At 45.3% G+C, this 23,354-nt stretch overlaps 1 protein-coding gene across 15 annotated transcripts in view; it reads right to left on the bottom strand.

Annotated features, from left to right (window-relative positions):
• SUDS3 (SDS3 homolog, SIN3A corepressor complex component) overlaps window positions 1-23,354 on the bottom strand; it is a 597,049-nt gene that overhangs the window by 568,381 nt on the left and 5,314 nt on the right. For 11 of the 15 annotated variants that reach the window (XM_079942611.1, XM_079942615.1, XM_079942614.1 and 8 more), the window contains exons 3-10: window positions 23,180-23,235; window positions 21,293-21,364; window positions 19,185-19,204; window positions 17,790-17,946; window positions 9,290-9,385; window positions 8,287-8,348; window positions 8,104-8,146; window positions 6,833-6,938 (exon numbers count right to left, since the gene is read on the bottom strand). In XM_079942611.1, the coding sequence (XP_079798737.1) occupies window positions 6,833-6,938; window positions 8,104-8,146; window positions 8,287-8,348; window positions 9,290-9,385; window positions 17,790-17,946; window positions 19,185-19,204; window positions 21,293-21,364; window positions 23,180-23,235 (612 nt within the window). The remainder of the gene's footprint in view (window positions 1-6,832; window positions 6,939-8,103; window positions 8,147-8,286; window positions 8,349-9,289; window positions 9,386-17,789; window positions 17,947-19,184; window positions 19,205-21,292; window positions 21,365-23,179; window positions 23,236-23,354) is intronic. The other 4 variants (XM_079942607.1, XM_079942608.1, XM_079942605.1 and 1 more) reach the window with 2 other exon arrangements.

Below are 23,354 nucleotides of genomic sequence, written 5' to 3'. Positions count from 1 at the left end.
ATTAACTGGAGTGAGGCCTCCCAGAGGTGCTCATCTCAGCGCCAAGAACCAGCTCTATCCAACTGCCTGTAAACTCTAGTGCTGGACGTCTCAGGCCAGACAACCAGTAAGATAGGAATACAGAACCACCATCAAAAAGAGGAAAAAAAAAAATGAAATGACAGAAAAATATGTTACAGATGAAGTAGCAAAGTAAAAACCTACAATACTAAAAAAAATGAAGACAAAATAGGCAGCCTGCCTGAAAAAGAATTCAGAGTAATGATAGTAAAGATGATCCAAAATTTCGGAAACAGAATGGAGAAAATACAAGAAACATTTAACAAGGATCTAGAAGAACTAAACAGCAAACAAACAGTGATGAACAACGCATTAACTGAAATTAAAAATACTCTAGAAGGAATCAATAGCAGAATAACTGAGGCAGAAGAACGGATAAGTGACCTGGAAGATAAAATGGTGGAAATAACTGCCAGGGAGCAGAATAAAGAAAAAAGAATGAAAGGAATTGAGGACAGTCTCAGAGACCTCTGGGGCAACATTAAATGCACCAACAATCGAATTATAGGAGTCCCAGAAGAAGAAGAGAAAAAGAAAGGAACTGAGAAAATAATTGAAGAGATTATAGTTGAAAACTTCCCTAACATGGGAAGGGATACAGTCAATCAAGTCCAGGAAGCACAGAGAGTACCATACAGGATAAAACCAAAGAGAAACATGCCAAGACACATATTAATGAAACTATCAAAAGTTAAATACAAATAAAAAAGTATTAAAAGCAGCAAGGGAGGGCTTCCCTGGTGGCGCAGTGGTTGAGAGTCTGCCTGCCGATGCAGGGGACACGGGTTCGTGCCCCGGTCCGGGAAGATCCCACATGCCGCGGAGCGGCTGGGCCCATGAGCCATGGCTGCTGAGCCTGCGCGTCCGGAGCCTGTGCTCCGCAATGGGAGAGGCCACAACAGTGAAAGGCCCGCGAACCCACCCCCCGCCCCCCCAAAAAAAAGCAGCAAGGGAAAAGCAACAAATAACATACAAAGGAATCCCCATAAGGTTAACAGCTGATCTTTCAGCAGAAACTCTGCAAGCCAGAAGGGAGTGGCAGGACATATTTAAAGTGATGAAGGAGAAAAACCTGCAACCAAGATTACGCTACCCAGCAAGGATCTCATTCAAATTTGATGGAGAAATTAAAATCTTTATTTTAAGAGATAAGAGAATTCAGCACCACCAAACCAGCTTTACAACAAATGCTAAAGGAACTCTCTAGGCAGGAAACACAAGAGAAGGAAAAGACCTGCAATAACAAACCCAAAACAATTAAGAAAATGGGAATAGGAACATACATATCGATAATTACCTTAAATGTAAATGGATTAAATGCTCCAACCAAAAGACACAGGCTTGCTGAATGGATACAGAAACAAGACCCCTAAATATGCTATCTACAAGAGACCCACTTCAGACCTAGGGACACATACAGACTGAAAGTGAGGGAATGGAAAAAGATATTCCATGCAAAAGGAAATCAAAAGAAAGCTGGAGTAGCAATTCTCATATCAGACAAAATAGACTTTAAAATAAAGACTATTACAAGAGACAAAGAAGGACACTCCATAATGATCAAGGGATTAATCCAAGAAGATATAACAATTGTAAATATTTATGCACCCAAAATAGGAGCACCTCAATACATAAGGCAAATGCTAACAGCCATAAAAGAGGAAATGGACAGTAACACAATCATAGTAGGGGACTTTAACACCTCACTTTCACAAACAGACAGATCATCCAAAATGAAAATAAATAAGGAACTACAACCTTTAAATGATATATTAAACAAGATGAATTGAATTGATATTTATAGGACATTCCATCCAAATAAATAGAATACACTTTCTTCTCCAGCACTCATGGAACATTCTCCAGGATAGGCCATATCTTGGGTCACAAATCAAGCCTTGGTAAATTTAAGAAAATTGAAATCGTGTCAAGTATCTTTTCTGACCACTATGCTATGAGACTAGACATCAATTACAGGAAAAAGCTGTAAAAAATACAAACACATGGAGGCTAAACAATACGCTACTAAATAACCAAGAAATCACTGAAGAAATCAAAGAGGAAATCAAAACTTACCTAGAAACAAATGACAATGAAAACAACACAACCCAAAACCTATGGGATGCAGCAAAAGCAATTGTAAGACGTAAGTTTACAGCAATACAATCCTACGTCAAGAAACACGCAAAATCTCAAACAACTTAACCTTACACTTAAAGCAATTAGAGAAAGAAGAACAAAAAACCCAAAGTTAGCAGAAGGAAAGAAATCATAAAGATCAGATCATAAGTAAGTGAAAAAGAAATGAAGGACAATAGCAAAGATCAATAAAACTAAAAGCTGGTTCTTTGAGAAGACCAACAAAATTGATAAACCATTAGCCAGACTCATCAAGAAAAACAAGAAGACTCAAATCAACAGAATTAGAAACGAAAAAGGAGAAGGAACAAGTGACACTGCAGAAATACAAAGGATCATGAGAGATTACTACAAGCAACTCCATGCCAATAAAATGGACAACCTGCTAGAAAAAATAGGACAAATTCTTAGAAAAGCATAAGTTTCCGAGACCGAACCAGGAAGAAACAGAAAATATGAACAGACCAATCACAAGCACTGAAATTGAAACTATGATTAAAAATCTTCCAACAAACAAAAGGTCAGGACCAGATGGCTTCACAGGAGAATTCTATTAAACATTTAGAGAAGAGCTAACACCTATCCTTCTCAAACTCTTCCAAAATACAGCAGAGGGAGGAACACTCCCAAACTCATTCTATGAGGCCATCATCACCCTGGAACCAAAACGAGACAAAGATGTCACAAAGAAAGAAAGCTACAGGCCAATATCACTGATGAACATCGATGCAAAAATCCTCAACAAGGGCTTCCCTGGTGGCGCAGTGGTTGAGAGTCCGCCTGCCGATGCAGGGGACACGGGTTCATGCCCCAGTCCAGGAAGATCCCACATGCCGCAGAGCGGCTAGGCCCATGAGCCATGGCCACTGGGCCTGCGCGTCTGGAGGCTATGCTCCGCAACGGGAGAGGCCACAACAGTGAGAGGTCCATGTGACGCAAAAAAAAAAAACAAAAAAAAAACCCTCAACAAAGTACTAGCAAACAGAATCCAACAGCACATTAAAAGGATCATACGCCATGATCAAGTGGGGTTTATCCCAGGAATGCAAGGATTCTTAAATATACGCAAATCAATCAATGTGATACACCATATTAACAAACTGAAGGATAAAAACCACATAATCATCTCAATAGATGCAGAAAAATCTGTTGACAAAATTCAACACCCATTTATGATAAAAACTCTCCAGAAAGTAGGCAAAGAGGGAACCTACCTCAACATAATAAAGCCCATATATGACAAACCCACAGCCAACATCATTCTCAATGGTGAAAAACTGAAACCATTTCCTCTAAGATCAGGAACAAGACAAGGTTGTCCACTTTCACCACTATCATTCAACATAGTTTTGGAAGTTTTAGCCACAGCAGAGACGAAAAAGAAATAAAAGGAATCCAAATTGGAAAAGTAGAAGTAAAACTGTCACTGTTTGCAGATGACATGATACTACACATAGAGAATCCTAAAGATACACAGAAATTTCTTGCATTCCTAAACACTAATGATGAAGAATCTGAAAGAGAAATTAAGGAAACACTCCCATTTACTACTGCAACAAAAAGAATAAAATACCTAGGAATAAACCCACCCAAGGAGACAAAAGACCTGTATGCAGAAAACTATAAGACACTGATGAAAGAAATTAAAGATGATACAAACAGCTGGAGAGATATACCATGTTCTTGGATTGGAAAAATCAACATTGTGAAAATGACTCTACTACCCAGAGCAATCTACAGTTTCAATGCAATCCCTATCAAACTACCAATGGCATTTTTCACAGAACTAGAACAAAACATTTCACCATTTGTATGGAAACACAAAAGACCCTGAATAGCCAAAGCAATCTTGAGAACGAAAAACGGAGCTGGAGGAATCAGACTCCCTGACTTCAGACTATACTACAAAGCTACAGTCATCAAGACAGTATGGTACTGGCACAAAAACAGAAATATAGATCAATGGAACAGGATAGAAAGCCCAGAGATAAACCCATGCACATATGATCACCTCATCTTTGATAAAGGAGGCAAGAGTATACAATGGAGGAAAGACAGCCTCTTCAATAAGTGGTGCCGGGAAAACTGGACAGCTACATGTAAAAGAATGAAATTAGAGCACTCCCTAACACCATACACAAAAATAAACTCAAAATGGATTAAAGACCTAAATGTAAGGCCAGACACTATCAAACTCTTAGAGGAAAACATAGGCAGAACACTCTATGACATAAATCACAGCAAAATCCTTTTTAATCCACCTCCTAGAGAAATGGAAATAAAAACAAACAAATGGGACCTAATATAACTCAAAAGCTTTTGCACAGCAAAGGAAACCATAAACAAGACGAAAAGATAACCCTCAGAATGGAAGAAAATATTTACAAACAAAGCAACTGACAAAGGATTAATCTCCAAAATACACAAGCAGCTCATGAAGCTCAATATTAAAAAAACAAACAACCCAATCCAAAAATGGGCAGAAGACCTAAATAGACATTTCTCCAAAGAAGATATACAGATTGCCAACAAACACATGAAAAGATGCTCAACATCACTAACCATTAGAAAAATGCAAATCCAAACTACAATGAGGTATCACCTCACACTAGTCAGAATGGCCATCATCAAAAAATCTACAAACAATAAATGCTGGAGAGGGTGTGGAGAAAAGGGAACCCTCTTGCACTGTTGGTGGGAATGTAAATTGATACAGCCACTATGGAGAACAGTATGGAGGCTCCTTAAAAAACTACAAATAGAACTACCATACGACCCAGCAATCCCACTACTGGGCATATACCTTGAGAAAACCATAATTCAAAAAGAGTCATGTACCACAATGTTCACTGCAGCTCTATTTACAGTAGCCAGGACATGGAAGCAACCTAAGTGTCCATCGAAAGATCAAACAATAAAGAAGATTTGGCACATATATACAATGGAATATCACTCAGCCATAAAAAGAAACGAAATTGAGTTATTGGTAGTGAGGTGGATGGACCTAGAGTCTGTCATACAGAATGAAGTAAGTCAGAAAGAGAAAAACAAATACCGTATGCTAACACATATATATGGAACCTAAAAAAAAAAAAAGGTTCGGATGAACCTAGGAGCAGGACAGGAATAAAGGCACACACATAGAGAATGGACTTGAGGACATGGGGAGGGGGAAGGGTAAGCTGGGATGAAGTGAGAAAGTAGCACTGACATATATACACTACCAAATGTAAAATAAATAGCTAGTGGGAAGCAGATGCATAGCACAGGGAGATCAGCTCGGTGCTTTGCAACCACCTAGAGTAGTGGGATAAGGAGGGTGGGAGGGAGACACAACAGGGACGCGATATCGGGATATATGTATGCATATAGCTGATTCACTTTGTTATACAGCAGAAACTGACACAACACTGTAAAGCAATTATACTCCAATAAAAATGTTAAAGAAAAAAGATCCGGTTTACAGACAGAGCCAGCCTTCATCTTCAAATGTGTTATTAACTCACTGCAGCCTCAGAGGTGGAACTGATTTATTTTAGGCATCACGAGGTCTCTAAGCTTTTTTCCCAACTTCAGAAATACAATATTATAAGGTTATCAACTAACACAGTGTTGGGGTTTTTTAAGAAAGTTCAAAACATTCAAAATAACCACAACGTTAATTTTGGAATTTTGGGTTAAATAAATATATTGAAACTCAAAAAAATCATATAACCATTATAAATGACAATTACAGAGATCATACAATAACCCAGAAAAACATATAAACAAGTGGAAAGGCAGTACGCAATTATGTGTCTGCCATGACTTAACCTGAGTGAGACTATGCCTGCATGTGGGCAATGAATAAAAGGAAGAAATTCGAATTTAAAGAAAAGGTGGCAGTGTCCCGGTGACTTAACACCTAGGAGAACGCCTAGTCACAGAGCAAACAGTAAATATTTGTTGGAAGAGTAAATGCATGAGTATTTGTTTTTCACATTGTTTTGCCATTTTCTTCCCAATGAAAACGCTGGTGGTCTGAAGGTTTCAAACCGTCTTCAATCTAAACTAGTAACGTTTTAGGATACACCTCCCCTGATTATTTTTCCTGGAACACTCGTGCTGCAGGATGTTGCATGCAAAAGGGTACCTCAGTCAAATAAACAACACCTAATGACATCTCAGAAATTCACAGTGTACATTAGCATATCAGAGGACCCAGAGTGCTACAATGATGAAACCCGTTGGTCTTAGCTAACATGGCCATTCCCCCAAACTCATCTGACCACAAAATCCTTTCTTCCACAGAACTCCTATTAATTTTAGCACACAGGGGTGCAGTTAAGAGGGGGCAGAGGGGGACATAAGCCCTGATGCCAGTCTACAGGGGCACCACAAGTTCTAGTATGGTGAGAGCAGCATGGAGAGAGAAGGGGGGCCACTACTAGAAGAGCACGTTTTGGGGAAGCACTGCCTTCAGAGAGCTAAAAAGCCGTATGGATCCAAGACTCCTGACAACTTCTAAATGCACCTCTACCTTTAGTTAAGCAGCAGCCACGCTCTGAAATAACAACTATAGACAGCCCCAGCCCTATTTCCAAATGGTTCTTTTGAGATTCTAACGAGTAATCTGTGTTTACCAAGAACATACCATCTTTTATCATAGTACAGTTTGCCATCTTCTATCCGAGCTTCAAACCTCTGGGCTGGAGACTCTGCAGGTGTGGCGGGCAAGTGTTCGGGAGAGGATGGGGATGCTGGAGGAACCAAAGAGATATTTCAATGACTAAGTGTGGCATGAGCATGCGAGTCCACCAGCTAACATGCTTTCATTGAAATACTATTAAAACGGGGGAAACAATCATGATCAAGTCCTTACAGTTGTAATAAATGGGAATTCAACAAAATTCTTGTACATCACATCTAACTGAATCCTTAAAGCAACTCTGTGAGGAAGGCAAGGCAAAGAGAAACCTCACCACACAGAAGGGAAACTGAAACCTAAGGCTCGGACAGCCTAAGGGGTTTGCCCAAGGTGACTCAGAGTAGGACTGTGGCAACACTGACCATCAGAAGCTCCAATGGCAAGAACTAGAAAAATCTCTTTAAATTTATAAAAATGGAATCATTTCTAGAAATATTTATTACAAAGCAGGGCAGGTTACTGGGCAGTGGGTTCAAATCATCTGATAACTGCAGTGGGTTCAAATCATCTAAATTCACACACTCACAAAACCCCCTCCCCACCAGGCCTTCAGAAACTCAGGACGTCTCTGTGGACCATGGCAGCTCTCAGAAGGTAATTATCTAGAGCGAGAAGAATCTTGTTTTCTTTCACAAGACTTGCCTGGTAGAGGGATGTGTAAGTAATCGCAGCGCTTAAAACCAAAAAAAAAAAAAAAAAGCCTTGTCAGTTCAGAATTCTATTCTGCAGCCTAGCAACGACCCTTAAGTGCTGCTCTAAACAGAAGCACCCCGAACACTGGGTGGGTCTCCTCTGTAAGCTGGGACTGGGAGCAGCCCGAGAGGCCGTTACCAGAAGCAGCTGCGAAAAGCCACTGGGTAAGCGTGCCTCGTACTGAATTCCACAAAGCAACTCACACTGCAAAACCCTTCTGGTTTCATTTTCAGAAATGCATGTGCACTTAAATCTTATGCCTGATGCCTACAAAGAAGGAAATGTCTCTCTTAAAATAAATCCTAAGGAAAAGACAAAGTAACTTCAACATAGCAGGATTAAAAAAAAATAAATCAGGGGAGGGTACACATGAGTTCCACTCCAGTTTTCATGATGACTGCTCTTAGGCAAATGATGAACATTTTGCTTTTGAAAACTGCAACAACTTCCTGTCAGGTATTCGCATGCTTTTCCAACAATATGATAAAAAGATTGCACGAATGCCAGCAACATCGTGCACTTACCTGGTCTCTTGGGTGACTTCAGCTGTAAGAAGAACAAAAAAATCTTAGAGAAAATCATTTCAGATACAACGTAAGGTGTCAAAGGTATAAAAGTGATTTAACAAGTAGCAATAAGAACAAAATAAAGCAGAAAACCCACATCAAGCCTACGCTTTCAAATGAATCAAAAAAATCGAACTGTACCTTATTTAACGTTCTCAGATCCTCCATGATCTGTTCATCTGTTAACAAATAGTTTAGCTGGGGTGTTCAGAGTTAAAGGAACGTGTCTGAAAAGGATGGCTGCCAAGCAAATAGAAAGAAACAAAATGGTGCCAGCGTTTGAGAATCTACAAAGTGAGAGTATGTTCCACCATGTTTCTACAGTTTGCCTCTTGGAACTTTTTGATCTTCCTACTAAATGTCATGGAGCCAGGTACCTAAAAGAATTCACATCCCCCCCCATCTTACAAACTTCTATGGTAAGAAGGTGAAATGAGACTCCATAGGTAACTACAACAACAGTGAGAGCCCAGGCCACAGTAAAGAACTTCATCCTCAATCTGTGAAGTGCTTTTGTTCCAAAGATCTGAGACTTCCACACAGGTACAGGATTAATCTTGCCTAACAGCTTCAATTCTCAGTTGATAAGATGAAGGGAACGTGAACTTATGCCCCTTCCTCGTGGCAGACAAATAACAAAACCATTTTGTACAAATGGCTATTTATTATCTCCTCGAGACGATGGAAACAACACTCCCCCATGTGTCCCCTTCCCATTCCCACTGTTATGATTAAAGGGGCTTCTTGATGTCCGACTGAGATCTTTTGCTTTAATTAAACAACAGTTTGCAATCCACTGTTTGGGGGACATAGCTGACTGAAGTACGAAAGGCAAGTATTACGGTCCTCATTTCACAGATGGGAAAATCTAAGGCACATGAATCTCCCAGTGAGTGTCAAAACCAGCACAGAGTCCCTTTCCAAATAACTGCTGTCTATAAATTCCTCCCACTCAAAGCAGTAACAATTGAGGACTCCAATCATAAAATGGCCATCCCCTACCTCCCGGATAAATACATGTGCTTTCCAGCCAAACATGACAATTTCTGAAGGACCACGGCCATGTGTATTCTATCGAATGGAAAAGCAAAGGATTCAACAGTCTAAAGGAAGAAAAGTGATTAAGGCTTGATGCAACGGATATCAGGAGCAGGTTTTCGTCTCTTGTCTGGGATGGGGACAGGATCATTTGGTCGCCTCCGCAACTTTCTGGTCATGATGGGTTTCACTTCCATAGAATCTGTGGCAAGAATGGAATGGGTGAATCTATCCAACTCCAACCTGAAGTCAGCAAGAATTTGCAGTGTAAGAATATCGGCCCCAGAGCCACCCAATCAGAAGTGTTTTATCGGGGACGTCTGGTCCACACATGGCCCGAGTCAGACACCGTATCAGACTTTCGAGAGGTCTGTGCTCAGGAGACTCAGACCTGCTGACCTAGGAGCACACCCCTCTCTGAGACACAGCCCCGCCCTGCAGCATCCCACTGCAGCCACGGCTGGCCTCTCTCTGGCTCCCTGGAAACTAGAAATTTTCCTCTCCCTCCCTCAAATCAAGAGGCCACAGAGCAGTAGGCTCTTGGGATCAGAAGGAGCCTTTGGGTCTTCTCTAATTCCCGCCGTTCCCACAGAGAGTGGGTAAACCAGAGCCCACCGGCATGAAAGGCCCTTTGAGAGGCCTCTGGCCTCAGGCCCAACATTTTTACATGAGATTTACAAACCTGGGCTCTTTTCATTTTACTTTATAACCTTTTGTGACTGCTTGACTATCCAGACTGATACCCTGAGGGCTCCTGAGAAAGGCCTCCTTTCTTCCTCCTCGACTCACCCCTCACCACACACTTTTCCCCTGCCACCCGCAGCGGCCACACAGATCTCTCCTCTCCTGCTCTGCCTCCTTGGAGTTCTTCTTGCTGGCCTGCTCCTTAGACACTGGTGCTCTGCGGGGTCCAGTCAGTTCTCGGCCTGGATCCCGGCGAATTTCCCGTCACCAGTTCCAGCCCCACCCACCCCGCTGCATGGCATCCCACACCCCATGATGTCACACACTCTTCTCCAGGTTCCACATGAACCCACTTCTTCCCCATGTCTCAGGCCCCAAGGCCATCTCCCCAACGACCCACCCTTCCCAGCCGGAGCCAACTGTCATCTGTGACTTGTCTTTCTTCACCCACACATCAGACCCACCAGATGATGACACTTCTGCCTGTGAACGGCCTCTCAACTCCATCCCCTCATCACACCCTGTCTCCCTCAAAGGGATCTTCGGAAGACATGAACCGGATCATTTAGCACATCACTCTTTCTATGAAATGTTTCAATGGCTCGCCATTGGCTACAGAATAAAGGCCGTGTCTCCCTTCCGGTCTCCCTCCCTTCTCCTTCCTTCACAGAGAGCCCGGGAGCAAGCTTTCAACTATTCTGTTACCCAAGGGCACCTTACTTTCTATGCCTTCAAGCCTGTGTGTGCTGCCCTCCGCCTACCCTCCTCTTTTCTGCCCAGAAACTCCTACACAACATCCTCGGAGAGCAGCTCAACACTGCCCCTGCTGTGATGGCTTCCCCGGAGTCACGCCACCTTCCCAGTAAGCAGAGCATCTGTACAAACCCCTACCACCAACCGCCAGCATCTGGGACACTCCCCCAGCGGATGCATGGATTCCACCCCAACGCAGAGCGATCGTTCTGGCGCATGGGAGGGGCTGGCTGCACGGGGTTTCCTGCAGAACAACTAGATGAGGTCAAGTCTGATGATGAGATGCAGTTAATTCATGACTACGCATCCTGTGTACAGAGCAGACAGGACAGCCTTAGGGAATTCAACATAGCCCGTCCACCATGGCAACTCTCGAGACCCGAGAGGCCTTGGTTTGTGCGAACAAAGTCAAAAGGCATTTCTGCAGAAGAGAAATGGGCAATACTGACTTTTCTCCCCTAGGAATGGAGGTAAAGTGACCAGAACCAGTGACCTAATGAACATTCATAAAGGTGTATTCAGAAGTGGGGACGGAAGGAGGACAAACACGCACCCACCCCTGGGAAAGGGGAGCCTTCTCCCTAAAAGACATCTCTTACCCTATGCTGAGATGCCACCCTTCTCCAGTTTCTTACTGGCCGGGTGGGTGGGTATCCCTGCGGCCGCTGTGTGACATAAGGCAGGCTGCGTAAATACTCTTACGTCTCAAGTTTCCTCATCCATAAACTGGAAATATCAATAACCCACCCTCGCAGGGTGCTGTGAAGATTACATGAGATGATACATGTGAGCCCTCAACATAGTGCCTGGCATAATAAGAGTTCAATCAATGCTAGTTTTTATTATCATGTTCTTAGCCAGGAAAAAAATCATACAAAGATCTTTTTGAAAAGTCAAGGCACAAACAGCTGGAACAGAAGTGATACACCTGAAGGAAAGTGATGTCAACAGTGAGGCTTGCAACATTCAGAGCTAATTTGGAAGACCAAAGAGCACCAGAGAAAAGGCACCAAGTGTGCCCTACCCTCCGGGGTGGGAGATGCATGACGGAAGCAAGCAAAGGAAGAGATAAAAGGATTTGGGAAAAAGCCGGTCTGACCATGGCCAAAAAACTCAGAAAAAAATAACTCCATCACTCACAAAGCAGAAAGCATAATCGAATTCTCCGTATGAGACGGTGAAAATCAATCCACATTATTGATCTAGTCACCGTAATAACCTAATCAGTTTACCCAAAAGACTACTTCAGCACAAGGAAGGTGCTCTGAAGAAGCCGCTGAAATTAATCAGCATGTCCCCATCACCAGCCAGGAGAGTGAGTGAGGAGGGAGCAGTCCTGGCCAGGGGTCCAGGTGGAGGATGTGATTCGAGGGGAAGAGCAACATGTAAGTATCACAGCCCGGAACTACACAGTAAGATTACCTACTTAACTCACTTTGTTCCAATCCCAGCCACGTATGCATGGTCCGCTTCTACGGACGATTTTTTCATAGAAAGATGGGATGTACTGACCACCTGGGTTTGAGTGCGCCTGGAAATCCTATTTCTCACCAGAAGAAACAGGCTGGCAGGCTGGGTTTATTTTTTATTTATTTTTAACATCTTTACTGGAGTATAATTGCTTTACAATGGTGTGGTAGTTTCTGCTTTATAACAAAGTGAATCAGCTATACATATACATATATCCCCATATCTCCTCCCTCTTGTGTCTCCCTCCCACCCTCCCTATCCCACCCCTCTAGGCGGTCACAAAGCACCAAGCTGATCTCCCTATGCTATGCGGCTGCTTCCCACTAGCTATCTATTTTACATTTGGTAGTGTATATATGTCCATGCCACTCTCTCACTTCGTTCCAGCTTACCCTTCCCCCTCCCCGTGTCCTCAAGTCCATTCTCTACATGTGCCTTTATTCCTGTCCTGCCCCCTAGGTTCTTTAGAACCTTTTTTTTTGTTTAGAATCCATGTATATGTCTTAACATAAGGTATTTGTTTTTCTGACTTACTTCATTCTGTACGACAGACTCTAGGTCCATCCACCTCACTACAAATAACTCAATTTCATTTTTTATGGCTAAGTAATATTCCATTGTATATATGTCAGGCTGGGTTTATTAACATCTGTCTCCTGGGAGTTTGGTCAGGAGCCCCAAGGGCTCAATCTAGGTGCACTGACAAAACCCAAACTTCTGGAACTGAAACTCAGACCTTGGAGTGTGGCCACCCTGGAGAAGGCACTCCAGCAGGAAGTAGCTTCCTCTCGGACATCATGCACCAAACACAAAGCATCTCCAACTGGCTTCAACCAGAAAGCCTCCCTAATCCAGAGGCCTATTGTAGGTCTGCTTCCTGTGAATAAGTGAGGATAAAATGTGCAGAATCTAACTGAACGTCCAACAATTAAACCAGAGGCAGGGGAGTATTCGTGACAGAAAACACCAAGCGAGCGATGAGACCAGGTGCACAACTCCCCTCCACACCACTGTATATATGTGGCCTTGAATCGTGTAAATCCTACTGGTCTGCTCTCCAGATGGGCCTGCTGGCTAAGAAATGGGAGTACAGGATGAGGCAGTACTAAGCCACAGCCCTATGGAGACATAGTCCTGATAACGCTAATTACCTTGTAACACACAACTATGGGGTACTGGCTGGCTTTTGGCTCTGCGCTTCTCAAGGCAGAGTCATTCACTCCAATAGCCCACCCGCCTACAGGGCACAGATGCAGTAAAAGCTTCACTTTAACTTCACTTTAACATACTTGCACCATGAAAACAAACTCACACTTGTTTAGCTACTGAAAAAAAAAAATTAGTTGCAGGGATTCAAAGGAACATCCTTTTAAGTAAGAATGTGACAGAAAAGCCTCAGCAGAGCCGACACTGCAGCCGATGGGCAATTACCCCCAAACCAGGGGCAGCGAGCCACGGGGCTGGACTGAAGGCCCGGACCAAACCCCAGGACACCCCACTCTAATGGCAACATCACAAATCCAGGCTGCATGGTGACCACAAACAGGGGCCTGAAGTGGGGGGTGGGGGGGGGGTGGATAAAAATCAGGGTTAGGTCATCGGGGACCAAACCAGGGTAGGAACGAAGGGACCAATTTCCATTAGGCCACAGCTGCCCGTAACACAGGGGTGCATTTCAAGAGTGAACTGATCAAGGCCCACCGCTCTGCATCCTCAACCCCATTCAATGGCCTGGATTCCACAACAGCATCATCAAGAAGGGGACTTGGGGACAAGCCCATCCCACCCCAAATCCAGGTCCCCTCTTCCATCCCCCCTCCCCTGACATTTGTGCGGGGCCTCTTCTCCTCGCCTTGACCTCCTGCTCGCGGGCACCTGTTCCAGTGACTCTGCTCCTGTATAACCACATGTGCCTCTTGATGTTTTACAATCAGTGAAAACCAGCTCGACACACCTTTACCTTCATTTATTTAGGATCCCCCTCTCTCAAAACTACCTCACACTGGGGAAAGCATGGAAACCGTCTCAGTCTTGTACCAATGAGGACATGAGCTCCTCGAGGACAGAGACTTCCCTATCAACCTCATTCTGTGAAGCACTTGGACCACATGAGTCCACAGGATTTAGAGTCAGTATAATGCGGTGGTTAAGAGAACACGCTTGGGGCCCAAGTCTGGCTTAAGCACCACCTCACTGGGGCACTGGAGCAAATGGCTCCATTCCTGCACTCCTGCCCCGCCAAGTCATCACAGGAGTCTCAGGAGCTCAATGAGGTCACAGCTTCCCCAGCCCTTAGCGTGCACTCTGCGTGCCAGCCACTCGGGGGACCATCTCCTCTCACCTCTACACCAAACCTCCACAGCGGGATCTATCGTGTCCTTGTCAAATGGCAAAATTCCACCACAGAACCAAGTTCATGTCTGGGCTAGGATTCAACCACATCTGTCAGCCTTCAGCGGCAGCTGTACTATTTTTATATTATACCTGGCTCGATGTAAACACTCAGAGCTTCTATTTGATATTATCATTACTCATGCCTCCCGCTATGAATCCAGTAACATCTTTTTTTTTTTTTAACTATTTATTTACTTATTTATGGCTGCATTGGGTCTTCGTTGCTGTGCGCGGGCTTTCTCTAGTTGCAGCGAGTGGGGGCTACCCTCCGTTGCGGTGTGCAGGTTTCGCCTTGCGGTGGCTTCTCTTGTTGCGGAGTACAGGCTCCAAGCACGCGGGCTTCAGTAGTTGTGGCTCGTGGGCTTTAGAGCGCAGGCTCAGTAGCGCTCCCACGGAGCGCATGGGATTCGTTGCTCCGCGGCATGTGGGATCTTCCTGCACCAGGGCTCGAACCCGTGTCCCCTGCACTGGCAGGCAGATTCTTAACCACTGCGCCACCAGGGAAGTCCCCTGAATCCAGTATCTTCTAAAGGAACCTCACAGGCTTTACTGAGGTCATGAATGACTTCCACAGGGGCCTGAAGGTTGAAAGATGCCCCTGGTGAGGCAAGAACTTAAAGATAAAGTGGCAGTTAGTCGGGCGGTTGGCAGAAAGGAGAAAAGGTGGCTGGCGTAAGGTAAGAGGACACATGAATTAAAAATGATAGAGTGCCCCACGTTTTCAAGCTCATGAAGCTCTCGTTGATTCCTGGGGTTACTGAGAACCGTGGCCTCAGCTGCAGAGAAAAGTCACCCTCAGGTAATTCTACCTATAATCTCACTGCTCCAAGTGTGGTCTGACCAACAGCATCACCAGTCCCGGAGAGGTGGTTAGAATTGCAGGATCACTGGCTCCACCCCAGACCCCCTGAACCAGAATCTGCATTTTATCAAGACCCCCGGCTGACTCACACACGCATTCAAGGTGGGGGAATCACCGACCTATAATCCATCCCAGTTCCTCTGCCGACAGTACACCTTTCTGCCTGCACAAGCCAGCTGTCCCAGGTTCTCCACCAGTGGTTCAGGCAGTGAAGAGAACGTCCCACCAATTCCCACAGATGGCTGGAAAGGCGGAAATCCTGTTTGGACAGAGCAGGTCACTGGGTACGCCTGTTTCCAATGTGTTATCTGGTTTAAGCTTCTCATTGGCCTCATACTCCACTTTGTTTTTCAAGAGATCTTCATGTTGAATTGGAGAAGGAGATTTTAGGAAGTATGTTTTCTGGGCAGAGCTAGGCAACACTGATACTGGGCATCAATCCACAGAAGTGAAATCAGTCACTCGGTGAGAGGAAGGAAACCAGACCTTTAAGTCGACACCGTAACAGCACCATCTGTGGAAGCGCTCATTATCCTTCTAGCTCCAGTGCCTTCTCTTTAGACGCTCCATCATTACCTTGACAGTGCTTTCCATACCGAGGGTACCAAACGGCTTGAGGAAGGACATCGGTACCTTTAATGCCCATGGCTATAGCTTTAAGCACTTCTGTAATCTATTTTACCGCATCACAAATGACTTCCCTGAATTTATTTGTCTTTTCTACCCTGGCAGGTTTGGCCGCTCAAGCCACTGAGGATGCCTACTGTCCCTGTTAAGATTCCAGCTGTAAAATTGCCTGGCCAAACAACATCTATCGCTTGTCAATAATTAGGCTGCCAAATCACAGGTGAGGTGATGACAGCCTTCCCCGCAGATGGAAAGGGAGCAGCTATAAACTGACAATATTTCCCACCAGCCTAATGAAGGCTCTGAGCATCTGGTGGCTCTAACGGAAAGCGATGAGGCGTCAATGCCAGCCGGAGCCACCGTCGGAGAAGATGGTGTGCAGGTCAGAAAACAGGCACACCGACTGGGACCGGACAAGGTACCAATGTGCTTGCAGTTTAATTAAAAAAACATTTCAACAAGAATAAGACGGTGCTGTTCTGAAGATGCTGTTTCAGCATCCATTCTCACCAAAACACATTTCTGGGCCACTGTCAGTGGTCTGCAAGGAATTCATTCCTCTTGCCAAGTCTTTCAATGAGGACGGTGTATCAGAAGAGAGATTTTTCAAGAGTCAGACCCCTACTTTAGACGCAACCACATGATCATCGGTGCATCGTGGGGACTGGAGCTAGAAGTTTGTGTCAATGGGAGGTCCATGTTAGCTAACAGCACCAGAAATACCAAAGGGGAAATACAGCTCTTAACTGTTACTTTTAGTTTCAAAGTCAGCCCCAAGGACTTACATAACAACAATGTATTTCTTAAGGACCCCGACAAAAATCAGACATGCCAGAACCCCAGGACCTTCTGAACATGATTATAGGAGTGAAATTTTGGGGTGTGCCGAAGGCATGTCACTTACATACCCAAGTGACAAACTCACCACTGACGTGCCTTGCGATATTTGCTGATGGAAGGAAATTTTGCCAAGTTCCAAAATAGCTAGTTCAAGGCCATTCCCATCGTGTACCCTTCTCAGCATTGTTGGTCTACATATGGCAACAGAAGAGGCAGCCCATATTGCCTCTCCCTTAAACTTGCCTACAACCTGCTGAGTTCCCATATGCGGATGACTGAATCCTAGAAGGCCAGGGAGGGACTGGCTCCGAGTCTAACGTAACTTTCCTGCCTTTACAAGAGAACAGTTCAGTTTAGCTATCCCAGCTGAAATGGTAACAACTCTTTCTGAAATGTTCACAGTAACACCTGGGGCGAAGGGATCTAACAGCACAGATGACACAGCCAAAGCCTCTGTTCTCACACCCGGGTCAAAGGAAGACAATGCTTTTTCCATAATGAAGGTAGAACGAAAAAAAACAAGCAGAGGGATTCCTACCACCACAGAGGGACCAGGGTAATTTGTGAATATAACCAAGATAGGAATGGCAGTCGACCCAGGAATTACATTAAATAAAGTATAAGCCTGAAGTTGCAGTCACTATTAAAGATCTACCCTTTAATTTACCCAGCGGCTGTTATGTACAGGGCCCTGTACTAGGCACTCGTATTTCTAACCACAGTTTTGTGAGATAAGATATGATCAGCCCCATTTTACAGAGGGGGAAATTGGCTCAGAGGGGTTAAGTGGCTTGACTGAAGTCACACAGCCAATACAAGACAGAGCTAGAACTCTGACCCACCGTATGAAAGCCCACCCTCCTTTCAGCTCACTCTGTTCTGCTGAGGAACCAACAGGAGTCAGCACCGGAGCACCGCCCTCCCCCCAGGGTCCCCCTTGGGTCTCCCAGGACCCTGCTCTGTGGTGCTTTCATACCTCCAGTCAGTTCCATCGTTAGCTTTTCATTTTCAATCATTTTCTTCTTTTCTTCTAGCTCGGCAATCAGGTTCTCTTTCAGCTCAACCTTCTTGTCTTCAAATTCCTTCACTGCCGCCTTCTTTTCTTTGATGTAATTTCTTTCCACTTGTTCAGTCTGAGCAAAAGAGAAACACAGGCTGGGGCTACATGACCCTGGCAGCCAGGGCTCCAACACAAAGCCTGGCTCTGTGCACAAGCACAGAGGAAATACGTTTACTAGAAAGAAGAGAAACAGCTGCAGTCAACACACCAACTTTCAGAAACAGGGTGTCTGGGAGCAAGTTTTCCAACGAATGTGTGAAACTGAACCACACTTCTGGTTTTATGTGCATACCTCACTCGTGACTCAGACCTATTTCCTCTCTTCCACATCTTGTATTTTATGGATTGTATGTGAAAACAGAATGTAAGTTTCTCAGAAACAGTAAATAAACCCTCTTGAAGACACAATTTCAAAGAAAATAGTACATTCCAGATGAAATATCTATATTTAAAATAGTTACAGGATACCAAGTCAAGACGGCCTGAGTTACTCTATTGTTTTTTGATGCTTACAGTAAGATAAAGGCCAACGAGAGGACAGGATCACTTCTTAGGTGCCTGAACCCCGAGGTACCCAAACCCTGAAATTATACTGAGTAAAATAAATGCGTACGCATCCATTTTCCAAATCTCACTGTTGCATTAAGTGAAGAACAAGGGGGCTCCTGGTGGGCTACGGCTGTGGACCCTGTGACCCCCTGGGCTGTGGCCGTGTGTGTTGCACTGACTTCAGTCCCAACACCGTCTCTCATAACGCGGCTTTGATAAACTATGACCCCGCCGCACCCCACACACACACCAGCCTCCCGGGAGCAAGCACATTACCCAAGATTCCAGCCCTCATCTCTGCCTGTAGCGCCGCACCTCACATGCAACCAGCACTCAGACGTCTGCTAAGTGAAAGATCTTAATCCATCTTTCCGACCCAACCAGGGTTTCAGCTGTAAAACGGAGCCAATTCAGAGACCAGGCTGCTTTGAGGACCAATATAACAAACTATTAGGCCATTATAATTCAGACATACTCCCAAATGGCTTTAATGTGAGATAAGCGTCGACAAGAAAGCGGTCAAGTGTGAGTATCCCCTAGCCCCTCTGTGATAAGCAGAAGCTGCCCAACCAACAAACGAATAGATGGAATTTCTGAACTGAGACCAAATGTCCTTTAGTCAAACAGAACACTGATGGAGGCATCCGGGGGGCTTCCCAGCTGTCTACGTGGTAATGGAAGGAAAGGCCATTGGATCGGTTGGGAGAGCAAGATTCCAGTCTCAGAATGAGCCTGCAAGCCCAGAAGACCCGTGGTACTTACTTCCAGCTGGAGGAAGAGTTCTGAAAGAGATAAAACATGCAATTAGATTCACCAGGCTATGCCACCTTTCTAGACAGTGACGTTAGGATTCATTTAGAAGCAGTAATTGCTTTCTGAAAACACGGTTGCAAGGAGAAAATGTTTCCGTCAGTAAGCTGCTGATATATGTGAAGGGGTAGGATGCGAGAAGCATGCGTGTCTAGTTAAAATCTGACCCTGAACAGAATGCGCTCTGGCAGCTCTGCCCAAGGGTGAAAGCGAGCAGGAACCAAACTGCCCTGGCGATATCAGTAAGAGCTAGAAGCTAGCCCTTCTTCCACTCAGTACACACCCTCAGCAGTCCTGCAGGGCAGGGAGAAGGAGCAATGCAGTTACTCCAGAAGCAGAGGCAACATGGATATTTTTAAAGCCCCTCGCACAGGGCTCTGCGTGGTGAGGAAGGGCATTCCCCAAGCTTTCAGAGGGCAGAGGTCCCGAGCCCTCCTGCGGCTCTGCTCACACCCAGGCCTCCACCTGCAATGTCCTCTGGTCTCTGACCGCAACTCAGAGTTTCAGACTACTGCAGCCTCCTCCTTGAGGCCTTTTCTGAGGCCCCTTCGCTCACCAAGCCCCTCTCAGACACCTCAGAGTATCCACTGCCCGGTATCAGCAGCTTACTGAGCACCCACTGCGCGCCAGATCAGCGCCTGTTTACTCAGCAGCTCCCCGACCTCTCGACTCTAAGGTCCTGTGCACACTGAGCATGTGAAACCAAACAGGTCCACGGCTTCTTTTCTGGGTGACATCTGAGCTGCTGCAAACGGTCCACAAAGACTGTTGGTGGAGCGGTAACTCCAGGGGGTGCTGTTCCCATCTAACCATGGTCTCCTTTGCAGACCCGAAGGATCCTGTGGATCCATCACCCCATAAAAGAGCACATATGCACAGTCACACATAAAACCTTGAGAGTTTCAAGAACTCGAGATGAAGAATCTAGACATCCATCAACTGTTCAATGAGAAAATTGAGGAAAACGGACCAGCCACTCACTATTTTCTAACCCCCAGAAATCCTCATCACCTTGGCACCGGGAAGCGTGAGGCACATGAGCCCAAGTGCACCCAGCCCAACACACTCACTCCTGACTGCTGCAGACCCGTACCCGTGTGAACGGGCCAGGTATCTGAAGTCTGCACCATTCGGAGACTTCACCTCTGCACCAGCAAGTCAAGCGACACGTAGCACTCTCGGAGCTGGTGGTGGTTGTTTCAAAGCAGCCAGACGCCAGACACAACAAGAGCAGGTGGATCAGCTCCACACGGACTGTGCTTTTTCAAGCTCAAGGTGTGACTGATTCAGGAGCCCCTCTGCATTTTCACCTGGGGGCAGGGGTGGGGGGGATGTTTATGAAAGACACCGAGCACAGGATTGAGAGCAGAATTCAGAAAGACAGATCAACACTCACCCTGCAGTGCTCGCTTAAGAGAAATGGCTCACATCAATTTTCTTTCCCTCCTTACATCTCAAACCAGTTCCACGAGATATTAGCAGCGCTCTCTCCAAATGGGGAAACTGAGGCTCCAAGAGCAGAAGCGTGCTAAAAGGCTTAAGCCCTTAAGGGATGGGAGGAAGCCCTCAACCTGGGACCTCAGCCTCCACAGCACCACCCCCTTTTCCTGCTGAAAAGGGGCTCCAGGAAGAAGGCTGAGGATTTTAAAGATGCCTGAGGAGATGCTTCAGGAACTTAGAGTGGGGCAGGGAGAGGGGTGCTGGGTCGCCACAGCAGCTCTATTGCCCACCTTCCCTGCAGCTCCTTTTCTGTGCCTTGACGGACATGGGCATCTACTCACTGAAGGAAACAAAGAAGGGTTCCGTCCATAGAAAGCTGGAAAGTCAATGGATCAGAAAGTGAAAGGACAGCAGCCTAAGGCCACTCACTGGGGAAGAAGATGAACAGTCCTACATAAGTGCAGCTTTGGAGTCTCTCTTCGCCCAAACTCGCCCCACAATGGGATAGCTGAAACACGTTTTGGAGAATGGCTCTTCTGGCCACATTACATCCCAATCGATGATCAGCCAAAGGAGGAAAATTTGACGAGGATTTATTTCCAGTTAAGACAGGGCCTCACCTGCATTTCGTATCCTCTCTTTGTACTGCTGATCTAGTTTTTTCATCCTCTTCTGATATTCCTGTAATGTACCTGATTGAGATTTACAAAATAGTTACTATGAAGATCAAACTGCTCTACATTTCGGTTTTCTAGCACCGACACTGAATGTTTTAAATAACATTAGAGTAAAACACACACCATGGAAAGGCACCCGTGAGTAGAGGTAACTTGGTTCCCAAGCAAGATGCAGAGCAGAAACCCCGACCAGTGGTCTTAAGACTCTCTAGCAAGTGAGGAGTAGAAGCAAGCTGCACCCATCCACCAGTGACTCTCATCACTCGCTGCCAGTTTCGGTCTGTGGGCCTCCCTTTCCTGGAAAAAGCTCACTCTCCCCCAGTAAGGTCTAGATCAACGCCATCCAGTAGAACTTGCTGTGCAATGGTGGAAATGGTCTATTTTTCCCTGTCCAGTATGACAGCCCCGAGTCACATGTGGCTATGAGCACGTGAAATGGGGCTAGTGCAAGCCAGGAAGTGAACTGTTAATTTTATTTAATTAAATTTAAATAGCCGCGTGTGGCTAGTGACATTACTGGACAGCTCAGTACAGCATCTGACCAAATGGCTCTTCCCTGAGCAACTAATGAGGGTCCCAATTAGCATGGGAAGTGTTTTCGGATGACAATGCTTCAGTGGGCTATATATACGGATTTTTATTATTAATTAATTAATTTATTTTGGGCTGCGTTGGGTCTTCGTTGCCGTGCGCGGGCTTTCTCTAGTTGCGGTGAGCAGGGACTACTCTTTGTTGCGGTGCACAGGTTTCGCATTGCGGTGGCTTCTCTTGTTGTGGAGCATGGACTCAGTAGTTGTGGCTCGTAGAATCTAGAGTGCAGGCTCAGTAGTTGTGGCGCACCGGCTTAGCTGCCCGCAGCATGTGGGATCTTTCCGGACCAGGGCTCGAACCCGTGTCCCCTGCATTGGCAGGCGGATTCTTAACCACTGCGCCACCAAGGAAGTCCCCAGTGGGCTATATTAATGGTATCTTTTTCAAAATCCCCCACTCAACCCTGCCAGGCACACTTTACAGACCTGCTAGAGTGGGACGTATTTCTTTCTCTGGCAATACTTCCATTACCATCGGAAGAAAAACTAAAACAAAGGTGTGTGATTGCAAGTCACAGGAACATGTTTCACTATGAAGGAGAAATCAATATAAGATGGGCTGCTCCAAGCAATGGAAGTACCTCATAGAGAAGCAGTTTCAGTGCCGGGGACCCCACAGAAGCAAGCTGAAGAGTTACTGACAGCAGCCACCGACGCTGGGCTGTCACCGGGTGCCCAGCGGTGCTGGTCGCCCCTCACACACAATCTCACCTGCCTCTACTTTCTTCATTTCACAGATTAGAAGACAAATTAAGCAAGAGACAGTGAAATGCCCAAGGTCAAATTTCTAGAAAGCAGTGCAGGTGGGATTCAAGCCCGCGACAGGAATGGAGAGCCTGTGCTCTTCACCCAGTGCTGAACTGCCTCTGACAGCAAACAGCCTTGGACAAGACACGACCCACTTGTAGTATACAAAGTAAAAAGAGAAAACACGGTGAGAACGACCCACAGCTCGTTAGCATTCCGTTTAGAAAGAACAGTACAATTATATTTATCCTTAGTAACAGCATCTGTCCTAAAAACAGCCAGCTTTAGGCATGGCGGTTTCCAGTTCTTGCTCTGCAGAAGGCCTTAACTGAGATTTCAAAAGTCTGAAAACTGCCACTTTGCTGACTGCTAGAATCAGCCAGACCAAATTTTAAATCACTCCCACTTCACTGAGAAGTGAAATACACAGATTTCAAAGGTGTGTGATATTAGGAAGTATGTTTAGAAAAGAAGGATTAAATCACACACCAACCTTCTTGCAGTTGTTGCAACTGTCTCTTGAGAGAAGCCAATTTATCCTGATACATCCTGTAAAAAAAAAGGAAAGCCACACTCAGAGACAAAAGTATCCAATACCCAATTCAATAATAATCTACATGCAGAAATTACCTGGGCTTTTATGGAAATGTCATTAATGTCCCTTAGGG

Source organism: Stenella coeruleoalba (assembly GCF_951394435.1).
Source record: "Stenella coeruleoalba genome assembly, chromosome: 14".
In the NCBI taxonomy this organism is placed as follows: domain Eukaryota; kingdom Metazoa; phylum Chordata; class Mammalia; order Artiodactyla; family Delphinidae; genus Stenella; species Stenella coeruleoalba.
The sequence above is the reverse complement of the archived record's forward strand: the minus strand, read 5'-3'. Positions and strand labels throughout refer to the sequence as shown.